At 46.3% G+C, this 25004-nt stretch overlaps 2 protein-coding genes across 5 annotated transcripts in view; both read right to left on the reverse strand.

Moving 5' to 3' along the window:
- Window positions 1-498: 498 nt before the first annotated feature.
- On the reverse strand, window positions 499-6814 carry SPRY1 (sprouty RTK signaling antagonist 1). Of its 4 annotated transcripts, none has more exons than XM_066318203.1 (2): window positions 6679-6814; window positions 499-2824 (listed from the first exon to the last, which is right to left on the reverse strand). In XM_066318203.1, exon 2 carries the CDS (start codon window positions 2767-2769, stop codon window positions 1807-1809), a length of 963 nt encoding a protein of 320 aa, XP_066174300.1. In that variant the 5' UTR covers window positions 2770-2824; window positions 6679-6814; the 3' UTR covers window positions 499-1806. The 4 variants fall into 4 exon arrangements, with proteins under 4 accessions (XP_066174300.1, XP_066174299.1, XP_066174303.1 ...); XM_066318202.1 differs by lacking the exon at window positions 6679-6814 and adding an exon at window positions 5558-6211; XM_066318206.1 differs by lacking the exon at window positions 6679-6814 and adding an exon at window positions 5235-5255.
- Window positions 6815-22996: 16182 nt separating this feature from the next.
- AFG2A (AFG2 AAA ATPase homolog A) overlaps window positions 22997-25004 on the reverse strand; it is a 165067-nt gene continuing 163059 nt past the window's right edge. The window contains 1 exon segment of the mRNA XM_066318207.1: window positions 22997-23433. Within this exon segment, the coding sequence (XP_066174304.1) occupies window positions 23257-23433 (177 nt within the window). The 3' untranslated portion in view covers window positions 22997-23256.

A 25004-nucleotide genomic window follows, 5' to 3' on the forward strand; every position in this document is an offset into this window, starting at 1 on the left:
CCAGATTTCAAAGCTACCAAACTACAGCAATACAATCACTGTTTTTCATCCTGCCTCCAAGCTTTTTATTTAGAATCAAGCTGGGGAGATTAATTTCTTCAGCTGCTGCACAATTTAACTAGCCAGGAAGTTCTATATAGGAAAATTTTAAATGGCTTTGCATGTGGTATTCCTTAAGAAAAAGAAAACCAAAAAACCAAGTTGGAAGTTGTGGTTTCCTCCTCCACAACTGTACTTCCAAATGCTTTGGTAAATAAACAGAGCCTCAACTTCTTGGGACTGTTAAGCACAACACAGATTCAATTGTATTAAACATCCCTTATTTGATATATAGTTGGCTCAAACTTTAAATTAGGTAAACTAAACTAGAGCACAGACTAGTGGCTTTGAAGTATCAATAGGAGGTTATTTGCCACCTGACAGACCTGAAGGAGCAACAGCCCAGCAATACAACACACGTGGCTCACAACCTGTCATTGTAACAAAAGAACTCCAGAGGCATTTTCATTAATTAATATATTTTTCTGCATTATAGTTAACATACGGACTTTCTTCGTGTCATCCTTATTTCGTTAAGTATTGATATTTTGTTATATTCAGACATGAGTACATTTTCGAAGTCTTTTGCAATAAATATCATAAAATAATAGAGATTCACATAATAAATATTCTTTACAATAAAAAAAGTTTTAACAGACTTTTGTCTTAAAAATAGTTGGGATTCAATTTTGTGTTTTATACATAAAATATACAAAAAAGGACCACAATTTGTGGCTAAGGCAATAAAACAGGGACAGGATAAAATTATAAAGTACAGAGCAGAGCTAAACTCACTAAGCCAAAGGATCACAAGAGACTTGAAGGATTCAAGGACATTTAGGTGACTCAATGACACCTGAAGGCTGTTTGGATGTATGAACACCACCAAGTTTAATATCAACTGATACTGACAAGACTATAAAAATGGGATTAGGAGGGTGGAGTGAGCAATATCCTTCAAAGACTGGACAGCAAAAGAAACAAATGAATATGTTGCAGCCACAATGTCTCCAATGTGAAGATCTACATAGTGTAGCAAAAACTGAAGTTACATTGAAAATGTAAGGAAAAGGGAAAAAAAAAAAAAAAAGGAGGCAGGGCAATTCTCAAATTTTCAGGTCTGAGAATGTTCCAAAAGTTAAGACAAAAAGAGAAGGGGCGTGAAGATGCAAAAAGAAGCAGGCTGCTTATAGAAGAGTCAGGCCTTTCATTTGGTGAAGCCTTTATTTTACATCCCTCTCCAGAAAGAACACCCACAAAAAGTTATTTCACAATCCAGCTCACTCAGGAAAATTATTCTTCCTTGGTACCCAGGAGGTTAAGGAGAAAAAAAAACCCCATAACTTGCTGAGGAAAAAAAAAAAAAAAAAAAAAAAAAAGCCAACATCTTTGGGAAGATATTCACAGAGCAAGAAGCTTCAAGAGCCCAGTGAGCCCTCACTGTCTCTTTCAGGAGTGGTTAAGTTACAAACTCAAAGACCCTGCCCGTGCGAGTGGCAGGTGCAGATCCCAGGTCCACACTTACCAAAGAGCAGCAGCGACTGCGTGAAACGCTCCACACTCAGCCAAGTCAGTAGGAGGAGGAGAGTAAAGATGCGAGGGGAAGAACTTGTGTGTCTGAAGTTAGGCAGACAGAAAGGAAAAGAACAGTCCTCCCAAAATGGGAGAGGAAGGGGGGAAGAAGAAAACATGGGGGGAGGGGGAAAAAAAATAATCAGCTACAACCTGAAAAACTGAAGTTGGAGGAAGTAAACCTCCCTCCCAAAATCATGAAGGCTTGCCCTGACCCCGGGAGGGGCAGCTCTCCAGTTTACAATAGACCGTGTTGGAGTTCTTGCACCGGCACCCCGGACGATTGACGCGGTCGTAGCAGCCCCGGCAGAGTTTTAGGCATCCTTTGGCCGGAGGGTAGCAGAGCAAGCAAGGCAGGAACAAGGACATGACTCCCATGCACAGGTACCTAGAACAGCAGTGTGCCTGGGAGCAGGAGCAGGGATTATCCGCGTACGAGTCCCCTTCATCGTCGTTGGAACAGTGGTAGAAGATCCCTTTGACCAGGCACATGCAGGTGCCGTACTCCACCATGCTCTCGGCCGAGCACAGGCACTGCCGGTTGCAGGCCAGGCAGGAGGGCAGCGCCCGCGGCGCCGTGCACTCCCCGCACTTGCACTTCCCGCACTGTTCGCAGATGAACTTGTGCTGCGTCAAGTCCTCTTTCAAAGGCCCCTTCAGATCGTCCACGATCAGGGCCAACTGCTTGGGCTGCGCCCGGATTGTCCGCTCGGATCTGTGGCCGGAGCCCGGCCGGGAGGGCGGCGAGCGCCCCAGCAGCCCTTGCTCCGAGGAGGCGCTGCTGTTGCTGCCGGAGCTGGCTGCGCTGCCCGTGCTGGTGGAGCGGCTCAGGACGGGAGCCCGGGCGTTCTGCTGGTGCGCCACGTGCCCCGCGTGGCCGGGCCTGTGCTCGTAGTTGTTATTCACATTAATTGGTATAATCTCGTGAGTCCTCTCGTGCTTCTCCTGCCTCGGTGCCGTCCGCGGACCCGATTTTTTCACCGCCGACGGCCCCTCGGTGTATTCGTTGCTGCCCCTGATGGCCTTGATCTGGTCCAGTGACAAGATGGTGGTGGGCTGGCTGTCCCTGTCATAGTCCAAGCGCTGCCGGCTGTCCAGGGAGGGCTGCTGAATCACCACCAGGGAGCCGCCGCTGCCATGCTGACTTTGGGGCTCCATCTGTAGTGATCTCTGCTGCTGGCATTCAGCGGGAACCTGGCATGCATCTGAAATCCTGAAATAAGGAAGGAGACAGAAGATGTAAATAAACACTGCATGTGTACATATACACACAAGAGATCAAGGGCAGCGGAGGGATAAAGCACGGGATACTTTCTGGAAACAGAAAGGATCTGGCAAAGCCCAAACTGCCCCAGCCACCTGGTACTGATCACTTTCAGCAGGGGATTACAGCAGTGCTGAGGATCTGGCCAAAGTCCAGTAATGGGGAGAGTCTGGGTATGGCATCATAGATGAGGAATGCAAAGGAGACCCCATGCCATTAAAAAAAAAAAAAAAAAAAAAAATCCAGTATTAACTTGTATGCCTACTTTGCAAGCCATGGGAAGTGCCTCTCCTGTGCTACTGAACTCAACATCTGTCTCTACCAACAGCAGTTCCAAACGCCCCTGACACTGAGCTGCAAACAGCCAAGAGCACCACCACGTTCATGTTTCGTATGGCAGAGTGAGGAAGGAGCCCAATTCTCACTCTTCTCCCTGAATCTGCAGCATCAGAAAGCTCCACAGTTTTGCCTCCTAGTGCATTTGGAAAGTCTCCCTCTTAAAGTGACGTATGTGCATTACAGAGTCCTGAACTAAGTGCTGTCAAGTGGCCAAGACATTTTCTGTGAGAAAATAACTCAGCCTACACATCTAATATGCTCCTTTATAAAATTAAAGCAAGGGTGCAAACAACCTGTTTCCAAATATTTCCTGACCAGAGGCTGGAACGTGAAAGAAAAATGGGGTAGAAAACGCTTAGATGAGCTAGGTGTCAAACAAAAAGTACCTGAGGATTCACGAGAATATTAAGAGAAGATAAAATCCCCTCAACAACAACCTCAAAACACAAAGAACAAATCCATTTTCACAAGGCAAATTAAAAGCTTCTCAAATAAACAGAGCATCTGCTCATCTATCTTTTAAATAATGGGAGATTAGTAGAGATGTTACACATTTCCTCCCTTTCCATCTCACCTAGCTAAAGACATGAAGATTGCAACACTGACTGAGAAAACTGCAGTGACAGCTCTGCATCTACACAAAAATGTAGCTGAGTATCTTAGTGCCACATTTACGCAGGGAACCAGGACAACAAACTGCTTTTCTTTACTGTCAGCCAAAGGAGAAGCCCCTTTTCACTCCCTCCTGAGATGCCATAAGCATTTACCTGAATGCAGAGAAAGGTAAGTGCTATCCAGCATTTTGAAAAGTCATCCAACAATCCTAAGAAAGCGTCTTGCCTACAGACCACAGCCAGCATGGAGCTGTTCCCCACTCCAGAGAGAAAAAGGCACTGGGATAGGGAAGCACAGAAAAAAAAAAAAAAAAGAGGAAAGGTTTCTTCTATCCATGGGCAGAAAGTGACAGCTTCTGCCGTGACACGAAGTTTTTTCCTCCTCCAGTAGTCAAAGATTTCATTTTACATCCAGCATCACCTGTGTAGGCGTGTGGTCACCAGATTAAGCAGAAAATCAAGCACTCTCACTCCTAACTCACATAATAGAATCACAGAATGGAAGGGACCTAAAAGACTGTGCAGTCCCAAAGCCCCTGGCCATGGGCAGGGACACCTTCCACTAGACCAGGTGGCTCGGAGCTCCATCCAACCTGGCCGGGGACACTTCCAGGGATGTGGGGCATTCACAGTTTTTTCCTGTGCCAGTGCCTCACCATCCTCCAGCAAAGAATTTCCTCCGACCCCACACAACAAGCCGCCTTCTTCACGAGCGCTGAATACAAATCCACAACAGACCGAGGGTGAATGAATGCGAAAAGGGAAAGATTTACAGCTGTACCAGCCAGGAGCTGGGCTCCCTAGGGGATGGAAAAACAATATCCCAAGAAAATGTGAAAGACATCCAGTGCCATCTTTGGGGGGAAAGCGCAACATCACCGCGGCGCAGACTGACAAGCCCAGCTGCAGACCGCGGCCAGAGTAGAACCAGCCACCTCCACCCCCGCTCAGATTGCTCGTAAATTGCTTCCCCCCTCGGACAATTAAATAAAAACGAGTAAAACAAAATAATAAAATAACGTACGGCGCAGGCGGCGAGAGCCCTCGCGCTTCTGCAGCCGGGGCTGCGCTCCCTTCCCGCACCTCGGGGGTGGGATCCCGCTTCCCTCCCGTTCTCCACAGGCGCTCGGACACGCCGCCAGCCCCCCCCGGCCCGCCCCGCTCCGCCCCGCTCCCCGCAGCCCCGGGCGGGCGGCGGCGGCGCGGCGCCCTCTGCGCCCCGAGCGGAGCGGATCACGGCGCTGACGGAGAGGAAGGAAGAGGAGGGGAAAAGGGGAAGAAAAAAAAAAAAGTTATGAATGAAAACATGGGCGCTTTTTTTTTTTCCTTTCCCTCCTTCTCTCTATCTTCCACTGGAAGGGGCAGGCAGATCTTAAGCCCGGCGCTGCCTCGGGAGGGCGAATTACCTGGCGCTTAAAGCGGCAGCCGAGAGCGGCCGCTCAGCCCCGGGGGTTCCCCGCGCTGCGGCTCGGCACCCCCCGCCTCAGCGCCGCCGGCCCCCACCTGCGAGGAGCGCTCGGGGGGCGTTTTTGCTGTCGTGCTCGTTCGCAGCCGGTCGCGGTTCTCAGCAAGCCTTCCCGCAGCAGCCCGGCGCCTCCATTCCGGGAGGCGGGCGGTGGGAGGGTGGTCGGGGCCGCCCCTCGCCGGGCGGGCGCCGCAGCGCCCCGCGGCACCTGCTCGCTGCGGCAGCGCCGGCCGCGGTGCGAACGCACGGCGGGTCCCAACTTACTGATGTGCAGGGAGCCACCGGGAACGGCAAATCCAGCGGGCGGGGGGCGGCGGGGCCCCGGCTCCTCGCTCTGCCGGCCCCCGGGGCGGGGAAGGCCGGCGGGCTGCGCTCCTCGTCCCCGCACAGCCCTCGCTCGCCGATCTCCACGTCCTACTGCGCCAGCGGAGAAAAGCCCCGCTCTGCTGCCCGCCGCAGCTCCCCTCTCCCGGGGGGCAGCATGCAGCGGCCCGGGCCGCCCGGGGAAGCGGCGCTCTCCTTCGGCCGCAGCTCTCTCGGTCCGGAGGCGACAGGGAGCAAATCCAGCCCTTCCTGCAAAGCGGAGTGTCTGGATCGAGCCTCGGGCGGCTGCAGGCTGCGGCAGGCAGCGGGGCTGTTGCGATGCAGGTCTCCGGGAAGAGGCGGCGGGTGCGCGGCTCCTGCTCCGGCTGTTTATTTCCCTTTGCGATCGCAGAGTGCAGGGCTGCGGTCCCGCTCCGGCGCTCGGCTTCACCGCATGTTCCTTGCCGCAAGTCCCGTCGGGCAAACCACAACCTCTGGTGCGAAAGATTTGGTTGGTTTGGGTTTTGGTTTGGGGGTGGTTTTTTTTTTTTTTTTTCGTTTTGGTTTTTAATTTTCTTTTTAAAGCGATCACGAAACGGCTCTGGCTCTCCAGGCAGAGCTCAGCGAGCTGCGGACGAAGCCAGAGGCAGCGCAGCGCAATGGCCCTGCGAGCTCCCTGCACACAGCCATGTGCTGGCTGTCGCTGCCGGGGCCCGAGTGACAGGCTCGGGGCAGGGGCAGGACGCGGCGGGGAGAGGCGGCTCCGCACGCCGCAGTCCGGCACCGAGGTCTCCGCAGGCTCGAGAGGGCGGCGTAAAAGCTCCGACGCGCCGGAGACCCGCGTCGGGCGGGACGGGCGAGAACCGACCCTGAGCTTCTCCGTGAGCAGCGAATCGCGCCCGGCTCAGCCCCGCCGGCCCGGGCAGCCGAGCCCCAGCTCTCCCGGCCGCTGCCCCGCGGAGCAGCCCGCACCTCCCGCACGCCTCGCAGCGCGGCCGCCCCCAGCGGAGCCCCGGCCGCCCGCCCGCACCTGACCCGGCGGGAGGGGGCCGTGCGGAGCGCCGAGCGCCGCCCGGGCTTACCTAGGGCCGGGGTGAGCGCCCGCCTCCCGCGGCACATTGGCGGCGCGGATCCAGCCCGGGCAGTGCCGGCAGCCGCTCCGCGCTGCCCCGCCGCCGTTCCGGAGTGACTCGGGCCGCGCCTCGCCGCCTTTCAGCGCGCAGCCCCCGCCCGCCGCCGGCCGCGCCCCCCTGATGTCAGTGCGCCTCCGAAATCCCGGCGTGGATTCCCCGCCCTCCCGCCGGGAGCCGCTCCCGCGCGGGCACCGCCGCCAGGGAAGGCGGGAGGGCGGCGGGCAGCGAGGAGCTGCCGCTCTCCGGCCCCGCGCTGTCCCGCAGCCGCGGCTCCTCCCGCACAGCGAGCGCCCCGGGGCTCCGCGCTGCCCCGCCTGCGATCGGCCGGGCACAGCCCGTGGAGCTGCCGCCGGGCACTGGGCTCTGCTGAAGGGACGGAGTCCTGCCGCGCTCTCTGACAGCGTTACAGAGAGATTCTTGTCTGTGTCTTACCGTCAGCGCCCTTCAAGCCGGGTGGAACAGCCCTGCGTTTATATTCACAAGATATTTTCTGCTTCTTTCAGTCTATCGCAGAGGCAGCTGAGGACCCGAGAGAAACATTCCCTCCTGTCATCCTGCCATGAGATAGGAAGCGGCTCTTCCCATCGTTTTCCGGCTGGCACTGCAGCACCTGAGATGACACGGGTTAGTTACTGACCCGCCTTTCCAGCCCTGCCTCGCCAAGGTCCCATCCAAAGCTCACCACTGCATCTCTGCCATGGTCCCAAAGAGATACAGGGATGCTTCCCAAGCCAGTAGTTTTATGACCAGATATTATCTTTGATGTAAGATTTTGGGGGGGGAGGTGGGTTGGTTGTTCACTCTTAGTGGAGTTTTTAACAAGCAAGTTAAAGAACATGGGAAAGTGATGTAAAGCACACAAAAATTTTGACAATTATTTCATAACAACAGGTAGAATATTGGAATAGTTGAGACTTCCAGTACTTGGCTAAACACCTCAGCCTTAAGTTTATCCGAAATATACTAATAATCTGTTAAAAAAAAAAAAACACCACCAAACCAACCAACCAACCACCAAACCCCACACACAACAAAAAAACCCCCGAACATTCTCCCACCTTTTGCCCCAAAGAAAATAAAAGAAAATAAATATGTGCTAAGCCTATGTGGAGCTGCTTAGCAGGAACATTCATCCAAAAACAAACAATCCCTATGAACAGGATTGTACCACAAAGGTGGTACTCAGGGACAGTCTCTGCACCCAGCTCACACTGGTGGATGTTTTTCATTAAACTTCACTAAGCTTGGAAATAAATCACCTACACTGCATTTCTGAAATTTTCATCATTATGCAAAACCTTTACCTGAACCATCTATTTCTCTATGAAATAAAATTTATCTGCATTAGAGGTTCTATACTGAATAGTAGAATATAGTACTAGTGGTAGTATTACTTCTAATACTTCTGAGTTTGTAATTAACACATTGCTGATGCAGACAAATCATAAATACCATTCCCCAATGACAGAGGCTCAAAGGACAAACAATGGCACAAAAATCCTTAGCGTGGAATAAAAGTATTCCAAATCAGCATTAATGCTGCTGTGGGATTTAGAAAACGTGGTTGTTCACCAAAAGCATTCTCAGGCACACCCTGAGCACAAAGTACAAAAACATTTTCAGTGAAACCCATACGAAAACTTTGGAACTTATAAAGAGTTCAAATGAACAAAAAATCCAACTGAAGAACCAAAACTACTAAGAAATTAAAAAAAAAAAATTACTCCTGCAGAGTAGCCTTAGTGGTGGTGCAAGTTCATTTTGGAACCTTTGAAGGTAGCAGGGCTCTCTTCTCACAGAAGTCCATATGCACTTTTCCTAGGATACTACCATAAAAACACCTCTAAACCTTTCCTTTTACATGTCTAAAGCCAGTACCACCTTAAAAAAACAAGTGTAAGAGCTTGATTTTAGAAACATAATACTAGGCTTAAATGGGTCAGTCAAATAACCAAGAGTACTAGCAGGTGTTCACTATCACCTGGCACCTGAATTAATGCTTCACTGAAAGAAGGGAAAACCCTCCAGCCATATCCAAAGGCTCTCCACGTGCTCAAGCAAACATTCCTGCACCCCACAGAAGTCCATCTCACTAGATTATTCCTGAAAATTATAGCAGTGAGAAGTTCTGATTAGGAAAAGGAGAGCTACATTCTGGAGAATGAACTGGCACTTCTGGCTACATCCTGGCACAGCCTTAATTTGAGGATTGACACACAGGCAGGAATCTGATGCAACCAAGTTATTTTCTCTCTCCAAACCATCATCTAGAGGTGGCCCAGCTGACACCAAGTCAATAGAAACCAGCCCTCTATGCCTGAAGTAAATCCTTCAGAAAAACCTGCCACAATGGGGTTCAAGAGACAGAATGATGGCCAAGAGCAGTGATCCAGTCCCTGTTTCCTTTCACTTGGAGGATCAGGTACTGGAGATAATCCCCACCTCCTGCTCCCTCATGGCAGCCTGAGTGCCAAAAGGTGCATTGGACAGAAGGAAAGCACAATCCATCCTTAGCTTTTGGTTTGGTTTTCTTCCTAATCCACACCTAGAAGCAACTTTTATCTCTAGGTGACTTACCTGACCTTTGCAAACATGCACTGGATAAACAGTGGTCCTCCCACTATGAGTAACAACTATTTCCATGGTGCATCCCACCTGGGAATATTATTCTATTTCTCCCTAAGCAGCATCTCTTAGCCCTTGCTAAGGCACAGGAGGAAGGAAGGAAGGAAGACACACACTCAACCCCAGTTACAAAGCCCACCTGGCCTTTGAGGAGACTCAGCAGAGAAACTGTTACCCTTTATGCAAGTTACTTGTCACTTCATAACCAATCTTCACAGCTGCAACAACTAAGGTTACAGAGGAATTCAAAGGCAACCAAACACCTCCCTCCACTGTATTTATAACAAAATTATGAACCAAGTTGTTGTGCCAGTCTGTAGCATGTGTAAGTCAGGTAGTTCCCCCCACCAGGCATGATCCTGCAGAGGTGCCGTCGGGAGAACCAACTGGAACCTGCAGCCCCCCAAAGCTTTGTGTGTCAGCAGCTTAGGGTTTGTGTCAGATGGAACTTTGTAGTTGTCAGTGCTTGAACAGTCTCAGAAACTCTCAGTGCTTGTTGGGACAAGAAAAGCACAATGAATTTTTTAACACCCTGCTAGGCCTATATATATATTACAAGGCAAGAGGAAATGGCCTCAAGTTGCGCCAGTGGAGATTTAGTTTGGGTTCAGGAAAAAATTCTTCACTGAAGGCACTGGAACAGGCTGCCCAGGGAGCTGGCTGAGTCACCAGCCCTGGAGGGATTTAGATGTGGCACTTAGGGACTGGTCTAGTGGTCACTTGGCAATGCTGGGTTGATGGCTGGACTCAATGAACTTCAAGGGGTTTTTTTTCAACTGAAATGATTCTATGATTTAAAGACTCTCCAACAAACCAACAAAATCCAACAACAGCTACGGCACACTGTAATAACAAGCGCTGTGGACAGTTTCTCATCAGCTCTCATGAAATCTGACTGGCCCTGGCTTTTAAGCTGGTGCACGAGATGAATGAAGCTGCTCCCAAGAGCTGAACGCCATGGGTGCCGCGGCGAAGGCAGACCCTGACCCGTACAGTGAATCACTTCAGGGTAAGGAAGAGAAAGCGAAGGCTGATGTGGTAGTGTTTCCCATCACACTTTCTACCAGACAGGTTGACCTTTATCTGAGATCAAAGGCACGGGTGTCTGGGGATTTCTGCAGCTCCTGTGCAAGGGCTGTTCTCAAAGCGCTCGGAGGACGCGCAGCCCGTGTGCCGCTGCCTCTTGCCGTCACTGCACGGGCCGGGGAAAGGCACACAGGAAATCCTCAGTTACAAATAGAACCTGGAGTTTTCACTTCAAGAGATAACATCAGTTTTTCTTAGTGGCAGAGGAGACAGTAAAAGGCAGCAGCCAGGCAAACCTCCAAGAACAAAGGGATGAACCTCGACGTGAACCTGCCTCATGAGCATTTGAAAGTGGAATCAAAGCACCGGGGAAACACTGCTGAGAGGGGGGCTTGGTCTGTGCCCAAATTCAGCACAAATTAAACAGAAGGAAAATGCCACAGTCTGTAAAACAGGCCGAAAGTCTGAGAACACACTTTCCTTTCCCCATCTCCTGAATTGTATCAAATAAACCAGTATTTTCCTTGGGTAACCACAGGCAAAATTTCACTCTCCTAAGGGTAGGCCACAGCAAGTCTCTTCATATTCCACCACTCCTTTGACATACAGGCAACTGGTACCTTTACACCTCTCCTTCAGGTATGCATAGTTACTGTTTTCTGATCAAGTTTAATCTTCCTTGGAGAACTGCCTCTGTAGCCTTCATGTGTAGCTGCTACATGGGTTGCCTGCATGTGCACAAGATATTCTGCTAAGCTACTGACCATATTTTCCTTACTTTGTATTAATTGTTAACTATTTTAGCTAATATGACTCCATCTGCCTGTATAAACAGCACTGTGAAAAAGGAAAATTGTCATTATTGCTGAATACCAATAATAACTTACTCCCATCTGCCATAAATTATCTGCAGGTCCTCATCTCCTGTCCTAGCACTGAGCAAAATGCCTTTTCTAATCCACTGAGACACAATTCCTTGCACAGACACAAACCTTTCCCACTTCTGCTGGAAAGGTGTTCACTCCCCAGGAGTGGGCTGCTTTACTTGGGGAAGAGAAGCTCTCTGCTAATTTCAGTACATGGCTCTGTGCATGTTTTTATTATCTAAGCACTTGTGGCAACTCGGCTGTTAGCAGGGCTCCAGGAATGCCTCCTGTTTATCAGGTTGTGCAATCCGTCACTGTCAGCTGAAGGAGGTCTCAGGAGCAGCGTTTCTAATTTGATTTGAAAATATACATGGAAACCTGAGCCTGCTTTTAGCGAGAATGATGGGGTTGGCCTAATGAACACAATCTCTCTTGTCACTCTTGAGAACAGTGTGTCAACAACCAAAGTTTAGGTTCCCTCCGTGGCTGCAGCAGCTTCTGTGGGGAGGCAGCAGCTTCACATCTGCGTCATATTCTTGGTTCTGCTTTACCATCAAAGGGCATTTCAGTGAGATTTTAACAGGTAAATGCAAACAGGGAGGAAGATTTTTTCCACGGATCTCTTGAAGAGAAGTTTGCAACAGGTAATTTTTTTTTTCATGCCAACTTCTTCCTCTGAGCCTTCGTACAGAAGTGTGGTACCAAATGGTGCTAAGAAAGTGTGTATCTGGAGAGCCATTTCTCAGCTCAGAAGTTGTCACTGCTTTCCCACCAGAAACTGGCCACAGGAAAATGAATATGCCACAGGAGCCACATGGATTTCTGGCCGCAGCACCATCCACTTCAATATTTACAGATTTTAACTTCTCAGGGGAAAAACCAAATAAAAGCCAGACACCTTTTTTTACTCTTTTAAGGCTGAGAAGATAAATGTCTTACCACAAATCTGCCAGACTACAGTGATGTTACTTTGCCACATCTCAAACAGAGAATGATAAAGTCTAATTTGCTATTAACCTCTATTTTTCATCCCTTTCCCGTTTTCTGGGATTTACTTCTCTGACAGATTCTGCAGTTGGCAATTCAAGTATAAAGTGCCAAGACACCCCCTGCATGTGTGATGTGGTTTGTTGTACTCTAGAAGAGCTTGCTGGGCACATCTTGGAATTTTGCTCCGTAGTAGCAATGACCTGCCAAAGAATATTCAGTGTCAAGGGCTGGATTCTGTTCCTGGGACAATCAAAGTTAACCTTAGTTCCCTTTGAGGTTGAGGAAATCAGGAGACTTTGGTATTTTGGAGACAGTGCAAAAAAATATTACCCCTCAAGAACTTCTGGGTTGAAAAGGTCAGATTTCTCCCACCAAAAAGGGCTGGGAAAACCCTTGACAGTGAAGGACAGAAAGCACACATGCCCCTGCACATACTGTCACATTGCTGATAAAAACCCCCTCACTTCCATCAGGGTGGGAGACAGGCTGCTCTAGTTCCACACAGCCATGGGGAAAGCTTGCACTGCCTCTCCTGCTGGCTCCCACCCAGAAAGACATGTACAGACACACACTTAACACAGGGAGGTTGTGACACCAGAAACTGTGTTTGTGTGTGTTGGGGGGGTGGTCCCTCTTTTAGATCCCCTCCCTGACTCTCTGTTTTGAAACCACTCCTGTGATTCTTGTTTTTTTCCCTGATCAATTAAACATGCTGTCCTTGAGAAGCCAAAGAATTTCCATGTACAAAGACCACATCCATTACTGAAACATACCCTGTTTGAAGTATCTCAAAGCCTAGTCAGGATCCCATCTTTACTGCCTCCCAAGTTCAGTAGTTTTTAAATTTATGCAGAAAATGGAATTTCCTCCTAAATTAGCCTGCCCACTAACCTTCCAAAACACTGCAGTGATGCTGCTGGCAAGGTGACATTTCTTGGAGCAGCACTGTAATACCAAAGCATTCCCAAGGGAGGGATTGCACTGTTGCTTACAGCAATCTTTCCATAGATTTTCAGCAGTAGAATCCAGCCTAAAAGAAGCGTCTGAATAAAAATAAGAATGCCAAGTGTGCCCAGTTGTAAAACAGAACACATTTTATATTAGCTTAGAACTGCAGGCATCACTGCCTGGCTGAACTCAGTGTTTGCAGCAATTCTCCATCCTGTTTATTAAATAAAAGAAAAAAAAAATCCCTGGCAACAATTCCCTAGTGGGTTCTAATCTTTTCTACATGGAAGGGCAGACAGAGACCTCAGAGTATTCCAGAAAGGTCATCTTCAGCTCCAGCAGATATTGAGGTCAACTGCTCAGCTATTATTTACGTCCATACCTCTCAGAGTAGTGAAATAGCTGTCACCACCTGGCCGGATTTCAGCCCTGCAGAGGGCAATTATCGAAACCTTAACATCAATCTGTTCGAATTTATACATCACTCTGTTCTCATAGCAAACCAACATGACTTTTCTAATTCTCCTCCAAATGTCCCATTTCCAGAAAATTTAAACCTTTATGCACCTAAGATCCAGCATTTACTGTATTTTACCATATTCTGAGCCTTTGCTGCAGGTATTGTACAGGGAGAAAAAAACCCAAACCAACACCACACCTTTCTTTCACTCTTTTATGGATGAAAAGACATGGAAAAGATCTCTCACCACAAGCCTACAAGAGCACAGCAGCTCAGCAGTAGCACTACTCGTATTTCATCACACATCAACAGTGGGAAACATGGGAAGTAAATGGAAAACAACATTTTTGGAGCTGGACTGATGTCAAGAATTACCTTTTAAAACCATCTGCTGTGTTTTTTTAAACTTGCCACATGAAAAAACAACAACTTTGAGTAAATAACAAACTCTCCTGTAGACTCATTAGCTCCTACAGACTTAATTTTCCAGAGTGTCAATTGCTATAAAGTAGAAGTGCTCAGCACTTCTTAGGAAGACACAGAAAAAACAATTTGCTCAGATTTCTTTCTAAGGCAGGAGGGATAATTCCTACTGTCAGACCTCCCTGGGCAAAGAAAAGAGAGGTTGAAAGGAAGGACCACGTCGGGAAAACCAAGCTGAGATGCTGAGAACTCACAAGGCATGTATTTTCTAAATCACATCCCTCTTTGCACATGCTGTTAGGTATTAGGCTACCCATAATATGTAATAATAATAATAATAATAATAATAATAATAATAATAATAATAATAATAATAATAATAATATACCCATAATATACCCATGTATATTAGTTTGTGTTTATGAAGATGCCAAGCTAAGGTGAGAGATGTAGCAAATGTGGAATTACCCTCTGTTTGCTCCTCGAGGAACAGCTAAACCAGCTCTATTGTTCCTGTTAAAGGTAGCTTAGACAGGAGAGAGTTGGTCCATCAGCTCTGTGTTAAACTTAGGTTTCAGACTAAAATTAAAAAAAGCCTGAAAAAAATATTTTCTCTGTATTTCATGACAGGACAACTCAGCTGAAGTCCATGAATGTAACTACATTATTTGTCTGAGGAAACTTGCCATGTTCCAAATCACCTCTACATCACCAATATTCTCAGCCCTTCTCAGTGGCTGCTCTGCTGAATTGTGTAGAAGAAAACAATCCTTCCTGGCAGGGCATGGGAAGGAAGCAGCACAACAAGGCCCCTGTTAAGAGAGATGACTTCCAAAGGTGTCACAAGAAGAGATGACTAGGACAGTAGCTCCAGGGAAGGAGGAAGGCGGAAGGGCCAGAAGCTGACAAGCTCAGCGGGAGTAGATCAATACAGACTGATGTTTTGTCAGAAAAGAGTAAAAAGCTTCTTTCACATTTCACAAGAGGATTTATCACTATAATTCCTCTGTTTTCAGCAGCTTTCCCCCTGTATCCAACACTGTGCTCGAAAGCACTTTGTTCCAAGTTGTTCTCTGCTGAGAGGTAAGTGAACACCATCTATGGTGAGACAGGCAGTGACCGAGCTCCTGGAAAACAAACAGCCCTGTGGCATAGCCCGTATCTTATCGTATGCATCACTTATTAGCAGTCATTAAATTAATTGCTGTATATGTAAGCAACTAACAGAGCAGATAGCACCTGTGCTGAGGGGATGGCTTGGTGGGAAGGCCCAGGAAGGTGCAAACCTCCCTCCGTCCCTGCTCCAAATGCACTGCTGCAGAAAGGCTTTGGCCAGGCTACATTCTGTTCTAACTTTGTGTTTCTCTGTTTCCCCACCCAACTTCACACAAATTCTTACAAAGGTTATGTACAGACTTGTACAAAATGGAGACTGACACTGGCTCTTGGAGGGTTTCCCAGAGCAAGTTTAACAGAGATTATATAATACATTACATCTGCATTGGTTGGTTGGGGCTTTTTTATTTTTAATATAGATGTTATTACACCACCAGTTAGTCCTTCCTAGCTTAACCCTCCAACCACCCTTTCAAAATAGTTCACTATGTTCTGCAGAGATTAAAAACCTAAGGTTATGGTGGGAGTTTTGTTTCCAGCCCTTACTTAAGACAGGACAAGTGTGTTACAACTGGAAGTCACAACCACCATTGTTTTCCTTCCACACACACTACTATCAAAGTCATGAGGAAGGTCCTTAACTGATGGAACAGTGGAATTTCAGAGCTAACACAGAACTTTACTTCTGTATCCTATTTTTAAATTAGAAGTCTCAAAGTAGTCTATACGGCTTGGGCTCAACTTCTGTGGCTGTGACCTTTCCTCCCAAGACAATCCAGTAGGATAAATCCAGTTTAAAAATCACAGGGCACTTATTAAGGATACTGAGTATTCTCAGAAAATCGGGCTAAGTCACATCCTAATAGAAACAACTGCAAGGTATAAAGCCCACCTTCGTGCAAACCCTTCTCCAAGATGCTCTTCCTGTTATTATTGCTGTGGGTTTTCCTTCTTCTCCATCTCATTGTTTTTCTTGTGGAGTTCAGAAACAAACAATGAGCAGACAAAGGAAAGGAGGAAATTTTCCACACGTGCTTTCTACTAATTTCTTTTCCTCCTCACTTCTCCTCAGATTTTTATTCCCCCAGCTTTTCCTCTTCTCACTGAGAAAAGGGGCAGACTTCCCCTCTTCTCTCTTGATACCCCTACTAGACCCTAAATTTCTGAAAAAAATCAGAATAGGAAGATCTAAGTCTTACCTTTTTTTTATACTGAAGTAATCTCTGCCACTTTCTATGCACCTCAAGTGTCTGAAAGAGTCAAGCTCCAGAAACACACCTGCTACTTCAGTGCTGATGGGGTTAATGAGATCAAAGCCAGACTCCACTTTGTGCTTAGCAGTGAGACACTTCCTACAGGGCCAGGGTGACTGCAGCCCTCCTTCAGCTCACCTAAATCAGCATCAAAATAACACAAATCAGCCCCTACTCTGATTAGAATCAGTATTCCCACTTTCTGTCTCCTTTCAACTCCATTGGCCCCCACACCTTTCCACAAAAATGAGTCAGTGATGAATTCCAGGGTAATTTTTCTAATTCACATGCTTATTTTCTCCATCTACCCCTTCTCCCACCCTCCCCTCGCTGCCCTTAATCAGTAAGGGCTTCATGTCCTCCAAAGCCAGCTCTTACCTCCTCACCCAGCGGACAGTGTGATCCCAAAATTCAGCTCCCCAACAGCCAAGAAGGTAAAGAACAGCTCTCCCAACATCTTCTCTTAAAGTCTCCCCAGCCAGCCAGTGCAGGAAGGGGCCTAACAAAGCTGTATGCAGCCAATTGTGTTATCAGGGCACTTGGCACTACCAGCTGATCCTTGATTACTATTCATCCCTCGGGAAAATAAAACACCCCTTTGTCGTAAAAGTGTAACCGGTTACTATGAGGCATTACACATTAACAAAAGCAGCTTTTTACCAAAATCGCAGATGATGAAAGCCTGGAAGTGGAATCAGACCAAGGTAACTGGTTGTTTCTGCATGTTTTAGATAGAAAGCTGACAGTTTAACCAAGATTTTCACAGTGCTAAGAAGAAAGTGACGGGTGAGTTCTGTCACGTATTTGTACATAAAGTCATAGTGAGTTCCGTAAAACAAATTTTAAGGATAAAATTGTAGCAACCTTTGTGGTGTAGCATCCTACACATGCTACTGCCTGCACTGCAGCAACCTCAGTTTTCACAGGGTCTTGAATATTTTTTAACAGCTCTTTTTACTATTTTCATGCTTTTCCTGAAATCCACACACTTCTAATATGCTTTCAGGTTTTCCTTTTCCTTTTTAACCTAAGAGTACAAATCATTAAAGAGCACAGCAATCTGAAAGGCAGACTTTTCACCAGGCAGAAGGGTAGAATTTGCTGGCTTGGTGGAATAATCCCTACTTAGGTGATGAGGAAGCATTCCAGAATATTAAAGGATTTGTTTGTTTGCTAATCTACTTAAGCACCCATAGGCTTTAACACCCACAACTTGTGTGCTTTAGGGATCTTTCATGTCCATGGCCACTCTCACTGCCACAGCTCTGCATTAAAGCTGCAGATTCAGACTGCAAGCTGCTGATGGGACACCTGGAAAGAGCTGCATGGCTTTGGTCCACCCACCCACAAATCCTGCTCCACATTCCTGTATTTCAGCTGCAGTAGCAACGCACAGGTCACTGCTTCTCACATCCGGTGATCCCACATTCCAGCCACCCAACTCTGGGACAGGACGGCAATCCAAGCCCCAGGAACCCCCTCACAGGCACTGCCAAGGAGGCTGTGTGAGCACGTTTCAGCCTGGGGAGAACTTGCTGACAGGGAAGCAGGGTAGCTTTAAAGGCATTAAGTAGAGCAGGCTTGGTGTAAGCAGCTGCCCCTGTGTGAAATCCGAAGCTCTTGCCAGCGGTGTGGAGGAAAGACATGACCTCATTATTCCACAGCCCAGATAATCCGTTCTTGGATAAAGTGAGAGCTGACAAGCGTTTCACCTTGAACGTTATCAAAGCCCTTTCCACACTTGGCTGATGGCAGAGCCATTTTACCAAACAGGGATGTGAAAACTCCTCAGTGTTAGCAAAAGAGATAAAAAAAAATCCCGGGGGTGCGTGGTTAAGGCCACACACACACAGGTATGAAGTGAAGAGACCAGCAGCATTTCCAGAACCATTTTGGCAAACAGAATATATTTGCACAAGTTGATAAAATATTTTTCTCAATATACCGAGGGTTGCTGCTCACAATTCTTTCTATCTACCTCAAAGCACTTCCTCTAGGTAAGTGTTGAGGGCCTCTCCTGACATCAACTGCCCCATCAGCACCTCCAGAAAGGTAGTTCACCTCTCAGCTGGGATAAATCACTGTCTGGACTATTTTCTAGTATCTTCCCAGTGGTCGCCAAGAGTGATTCCACCCCTCTAATCTTTTAGTTAGAGGAACCCAAGCTTTGATGTCATGGGTTTTACACAGGCACACGCAGACAACATGCTTAACCTCCAATTTTGTTGGAAGAGTATCACAGAACCATTTAGGTTGGAAATGAACCGTTAAGATCATCCAGTCCAACTGCTGGACCCACAATCAGTTTGAGCTCCACGCTAGTCCAAGGGGAAGGAATGTCATCTGGTTGCCATCGCCTCCTCTCGCAACACCTGCGTTCTCGCTGGAGTCCTGCCACGCAAACACAGAGAGGGGCTCTCTCCCCCCTCATCCCTCCTGTCCTTGGCAAGCCAGTTAACAGAGAAAACACACATCTCCTTCTCTGTCAGGGCTCTGGGGCTGTTGGATTGAAGTCTGCATGGAAGAATGACACCATTTAAAATGTTTAACACAGAGCACATAAAGCCCTGGTGAAAACGCGCAGTTAAGTTTCCAGCAGAGGAGGTTAATAAATGAACAGGTAGCACTTGCAGAAGGAGCAGACACAAACCCCAAGATCAGGAGGGGTTTTCAGCTGAAATATTTGTCTTCCAGATGTTGACCTGCCAAATGACCTGCCAAAACATGCCCAGCCACGACAGCAATTCTGCCTCTTGCACCTAGTACCTTGGAGAAGCTCCTTATCGAACTGCACACATTAATATCACCTGTGGCACTGTCTTCCATGCCAAGGAAAAAAAACCCATCAGCAAAAGGTTTTGGGCTTCCTAGGAGCTAAAAATTACTGCAATTCACTACAACCATAGCAACAATATTAAATACAAATACAAAGGTCCCAAAGTAAAACCAATTTTCCAAAGGTAACTCTGCTCCCACTGCAAACCATTTCCTATGCCCCAGACTGCATCAGCACAGAAGTAATCCCAAGGCTCAGGAGTGTGAATGGAAGCACAGTCGGTTTTATCTCAACTTTAGGATCACAGGAAGCAAGGCAAGTTCTTTGTGCCTGCTTTTTACTAATTCTTTCAGGGCATTTTTCCAAGGCTACGACACCTTCCAGTGGGTGACTCTACATCTCTGAAGTCCAATTCCTCCCAAATTCAGGCACTACATACTAGGAAACCACAACCCCTGGCCACCAGCATTTCTAGTGCTGGCGATTCTGTTTCATCCATGCCTCAGCTGCTTTCTCTGGCAGAGCCAGAAACAACCAGGACCCTTCAGGGTCGGGCTCCTCACAGCCCTGACTGCAAATAAGCAGACAGTTCTCATGCCCACCAATCTGTGTCCATCACTGAACTTCATCTTCTGGGCACCACAGGGCAAAACCCCAGATTTCATTTGCACTTTCCCCCTTTCAACACGCCATCAGAAGAATTCGACTCCTACTTCACCAGGAAACATCACTCCCAGCCTTTCATGAATGCTCAGTTCCTGGAGCATTGTTTGGTATGTGTCCAGCTTCCAGAGGGGAATCACCACACTTTGACATGCAAAATGAGTAAAGAAGCTGAAAGAGCAGTGATACAGAATCCACAAAAAACAGCTTTAAGGACATTATATATAAAAGGGCTGACAAGTCTAAATTCAATGATTTTGAATAACCAGCTTTGAAATAAATTGTCTTTATTCTGTCTCTGATGCTTGCTCTTACACCTGAGCTTGGTAAAACTTAAGTTTTGCTCTCATTTAGAGGCTGCAGGAAAATTATCCACAATAAACCTCATTCTTTCTTCAAGGATTAAGAATTGTATATCATACTTGCAGTGAAAATCTGTTTTATGCATTACATAGAACACATAGAATGGGACTGAACTTCCTTCAAGTTAAGTGAAGACAATTTTGCTTTTTGATCATAAATATTCTCCTCGTCATTTCTGGCCAAACTGTCAAAAGACATTTTATACCATTTTGTGAGAGGCTATTACTGGAGAAAAAAGGTAGATTTTGTATTTTTAAAAAATGTGCCTGAAACATTGAGAAGTTGATTTAATGTTAAAAATTCTGCGATGTAAGCAGTATTTGGGCCAAAAAACAGCTCCAAAAGATAACAGCAGGCTGTGTTTCTAAAAAACTTAAAGTGAGCCTAAGAAGTCTAAGCAGTTAAAGAATGGATGGGACAGAGATGTTCTCAGATGCCTTCTCTGTTGAGATTCACTGAGCCTCAATTCTTTTATTAAAATTAAATCTAATGGAAACACAACAAAACGCAGCAGAGGAGAGAGTGCCTCTATCTTTGAGTTGCTCTGCAACAGAGAGGTGTTTAGGCTTTTATGGGCTCACACTGCAAGAGATCTGAGTGGCTGCCAAGGCACGAGGTGTTCAGCAAAACATGTTGTGAGGAGTCAGCTGTGAATCAAAACTAGCTCCTGTGAATGACAGGAGATGCTCCTGGAGTGCTCTGTCCTACAGTGCCCTCATCAGTAAGTTCCAACGAGAGGCTCAGGGTGCAACAGCTCTCACCAAGCTGGATTATGAAAGGGCTACACTGCCCCTGAGTTTTGATCAAAATCAAGTTTTTGGTCATTTTCCAGAATTCTGATACCCGCGTTTCAATTTGCTCATTCACAGTAGCAGCGATCTGTCTTTAGGAAGGAGACAGGGAATCATCATACCTTTCCTTTAAATCTCAATTTAAGAGTGGCTTGGGATGGAGTAAGATCCTGGCTGGCATCAGACTGGCAAAGTTTTCCAAACAGAAACTTTTGGGAGCAACAGACAACTCCTGGGCACTTCACAAATTTGTCATTGCTTATTTTTTAAGAATATCTTACTTTTTTAAAAAAATCAAATTCCACAAACTCAAAGATAAAAAGGGGATCTTCCTACATTTATAATCACTTCAGGCAATATGGGCAGGTATCAAGAGATTTGATGCCCTATGAATACGTGTGGCACCATACAGCTACAAGGAGGAATGTTTGCAGGGACAGGATTTTTCCCAAGGCACAAACAGCAGACATGCACCAGCATTCTCTCCTAGTGTCCTAAAATTCGATGTGCAAAATTTCCCTCTGATGGCAGCAGGATTCCACAAAGGGGCAGAGCAGCCAGCTCCCACCTGCCTCTCTTGTAGTTTCTCAGCTCGCATTCACTCCTTGGTGCATGTTCCTTGCATGCAATAAACCTGAGGACTTCCCAAGGAATGGCCATCTAGTTTTAACACTCATCTGGAGCACCACGTAGTGTTATTTTTAGGCTACAAAATCACAAACAGAATTCATTATTGGCAGTGAAAACTGCAGTCTCTCCTCCCTTCAGGAGCAGACACTGGAGTGAAGTGCCAAGGGATAAAGGTATGGCATTTAATTTCTGGAAACCTCAAAAGTTTAATGGTTATGATGAATGGTTCACATTCTGAGCTCAAGCTGGAATACACAGAATTTAGAAAACAAGGATAAAATGGCTTCAGATGCAGTCTTGATCCCCAAGGCAACTTTTCCAGTTTATAATTTTCTTAATTCCCTCTGTTGGACTATTAAAGAGTCAAACAATGAAAAAAAAAGAAAAAAACCTCATAGACATCAGCTGAACTAAGGACCCTCTTTTCCTCATCCTCTAATCCTTTACAGCAATAATCAAATTAAATGCTAATTACAGCAACAATAGGTTAGAATGACAGTAATAAAAAAGCTGCCATTTAAACATAGTAGATCTCTGTTTAAAAGCTATGAAATGTGTACAGTGTAGAACTAAGTAAACAGAGAAAAACCATAATCAAGGTGAAGAAATTACCTTTCTGTTGAAGTTTATGTTGGTTTTGGTTTACCCTCAGCTTTTTATGTCTGGTCTAGAAAAGCTCAGCCTTTCTGTTGTGGGGAAAAAAGCTGAATATTAGTTGGCTTAACTGCATTTCATCCTGAGTGCAAGAGCAGAGAGCCCACAAGGACCTGTCATGGTTTCAACAGATGATATAACAAAGAAACAACTTGAGCAGATAGTGTTTTGTGGTCATTTACAAGAATTTTTGCAAGGAGGTTTTCTCATCCATTAATTAGGGCTATGGGTTTTAACAGCCGGCTTTAAATTCCCTATTTTATCAACATTCCTACTTATTTTGATGTAAACAAACATCAACAAGAATTTTTTCCTGACACCTGGCAGTGGGTTCAGGTTAGTGAAGGGGTGGGCAGTTTTTGAAGGTGCCTACTTGCCAGCGTATCTGAAAAGGAGCTGGTGAAGACTAAAGGTAAATGGCTGCAATCAATCAGGATGCCTCAGCTTTATCTCAGAAAGCCTGTTTGGCAGCTTTGCTGGAGATCATAAATCAAAAAATTCACAAAAATTTTAATTTAAAGCATTTTTTGTAATGAGGCCACTCACTGGCACGGTCCCTAGGATCAAACTGTGGTTGAGGCAGGAACAAAAGAAGGCAATAACAGCATTTGTTGCTTCTTTCTTTAGGGCCAAGAATCCACCAAAAATCAGAATTTGATCCTTTTTTTCTTTTTTTTGATACGTGGATGTACAACTGAGATAAACTGACTTAAACCAGAAATCTAACTGCCTCTAAAAGGGCAGGTTATACCACTGAAATGGTAAAATCTAAAGTTTAGGACAATGTCTGTGACGCTCCAAACTTCCACAGGGACTTTTATTACAGCAATTCTGCATTCAGTTAACTCCAGACGCTCACGGTACAAAACTCTTTGGCTTCTGACAGCTTCACAAGGGAAATCTGCTATTCACACAGTGAATGGGGTATGTATTAATTTGCCTTTCAGAGCGCGTGCAGTCCACTTTGCTGCTGGTAATCTGCATAAAACTGGATTAAGGAGTCGGGAATCCTCGGGCTCACGACCGTCAGCGCGCTCCGGAAGTGCCGGCCTGTGATGGATTTGGCATGGATGTCCTCCTGAAGAGCTAGGAGGGCTGCCTCCCTGCAGACTGCTGTTATCTGCAAAGAAACACCAAAAAAACCAACCACACATCATCATCATCATCATCATTATTATTATTATTGTTACTTACATTACTTGAAGGAAGAGAACACAAGAAACATCAAATCACTCCAAATGCCAAATAATCACATGTAGAGTTTTTCCAACTTTTTTTTTTTTTTTTTAAATAAACGAGGTTGTGGGTGATTAGGACATGTCGAAATTCAAACCACAGTTACATTACATTTCACATTACATTACAGCATGCTGCCAATTAACTCGCTAATCATATTACCTTGTGTTAAACTCCCCACAACACCTGATAAATTCAAATCCCAACCACCGGCAATGCATTTTTCCATCCCAAAAGTGCAAGAGCAGATATTCCCAGGCTCTGCAGGCACTTTTCTTTCCCAGCCTTGCACTGGGAAAGAAATAAAAACAATTAATTCCGAAAGGAGGCTCAGAGGAGAGGGGTGTGTGGAAGGGGAGGAGGGTTAAGGTCTCATACCCTGCAATGTGTTTTTAAGCTCTCTGGACTTCAGACAGCGGAAACAGACTGATGCCAGTGTCACTCTAAAGACACATTACTGTGGTGAAAGGAGCTTGTGGAATGAAAAGAGATATTGTGATTTCCAGTGCAACAGGGAAAACAGTGATTGATATTGACTGCTCCCTTATATCTGTAAATGAAAGAGCCAACTGAAACACATTTGTCCGGCTATTCAGCATATTTTCTCTGTTTGTTCACTTACTGAAAGGAGTTCCCCTGCTTATGCTCTGCTAATGGTTGCCAAAGCCGTTTAGTAGCTTTTTAGGGGATTTAGCAGCATGTTTAGGAAGCTTTCACAAGAAAACATGCATGGATTTAGATGGCTTTGTCAAGTTACAACAATATTACTATTAGTTCTGTGCTGCTCTAATGAGCACCAAAGCTAAACACTGCTGTTACGCATTTTAATGCTTTTCAGGACTTCAGAGACAACTGAACGTGGAAGCGCAGCTGAGATTTAGTGCACCAGCTCCTCGTGGAGATCAGTAATACATCACCCAGAAAGTTAACAGAGAGGCCCTGCTCTTTCTGTGCAGGTTTTTCTCTAAGCAGACATTGTGACTGTGTCCCCATCTCAAACAGGAATATTAAGCTACTTAAAGAAAAAAAACCCTGTACCAGATCAAACATCCCTTGCACTCCCTGCCTACCACTAAACCCAGAATTCTTTCCCAAGGGAGAAGACTGGTGATGGAAAAACAGATCCCAAGCATCCTGGACCCTGAACCCATGTCGGCCTTTGAAGGAAGAGTTCATTTCCACTTGATAAATACTGCAGTAAGGCCACAAAATGAAGAGACTCTCTGGAAGTTTTCACAGGCAATATTAAAAAATCCCCAAATGCAGTCCAGCAGGTTTTGACTGCCCCCTTCTTCTCACAGAGACCATCACCTATCCACAGCATGAAATGCTGAAGCAGGGTGTCGCTGACAAGGTGTTCACTTGTCAGCAGCTGTTTTAGTGAAGGAGAAGCTGAAAGAGACACTGTCAAGTTGTCACATCCAAAACCAAAGGAACACCACTGCCAATCCTACT

Source organism: Sylvia atricapilla, chromosome 4 (genome assembly GCF_009819655.1).
Source record: "Sylvia atricapilla isolate bSylAtr1 chromosome 4, bSylAtr1.pri, whole genome shotgun sequence".
In the NCBI taxonomy this organism is placed as follows: Eukaryota; Metazoa; Chordata; class Aves; order Passeriformes; family Sylviidae; genus Sylvia; species Sylvia atricapilla.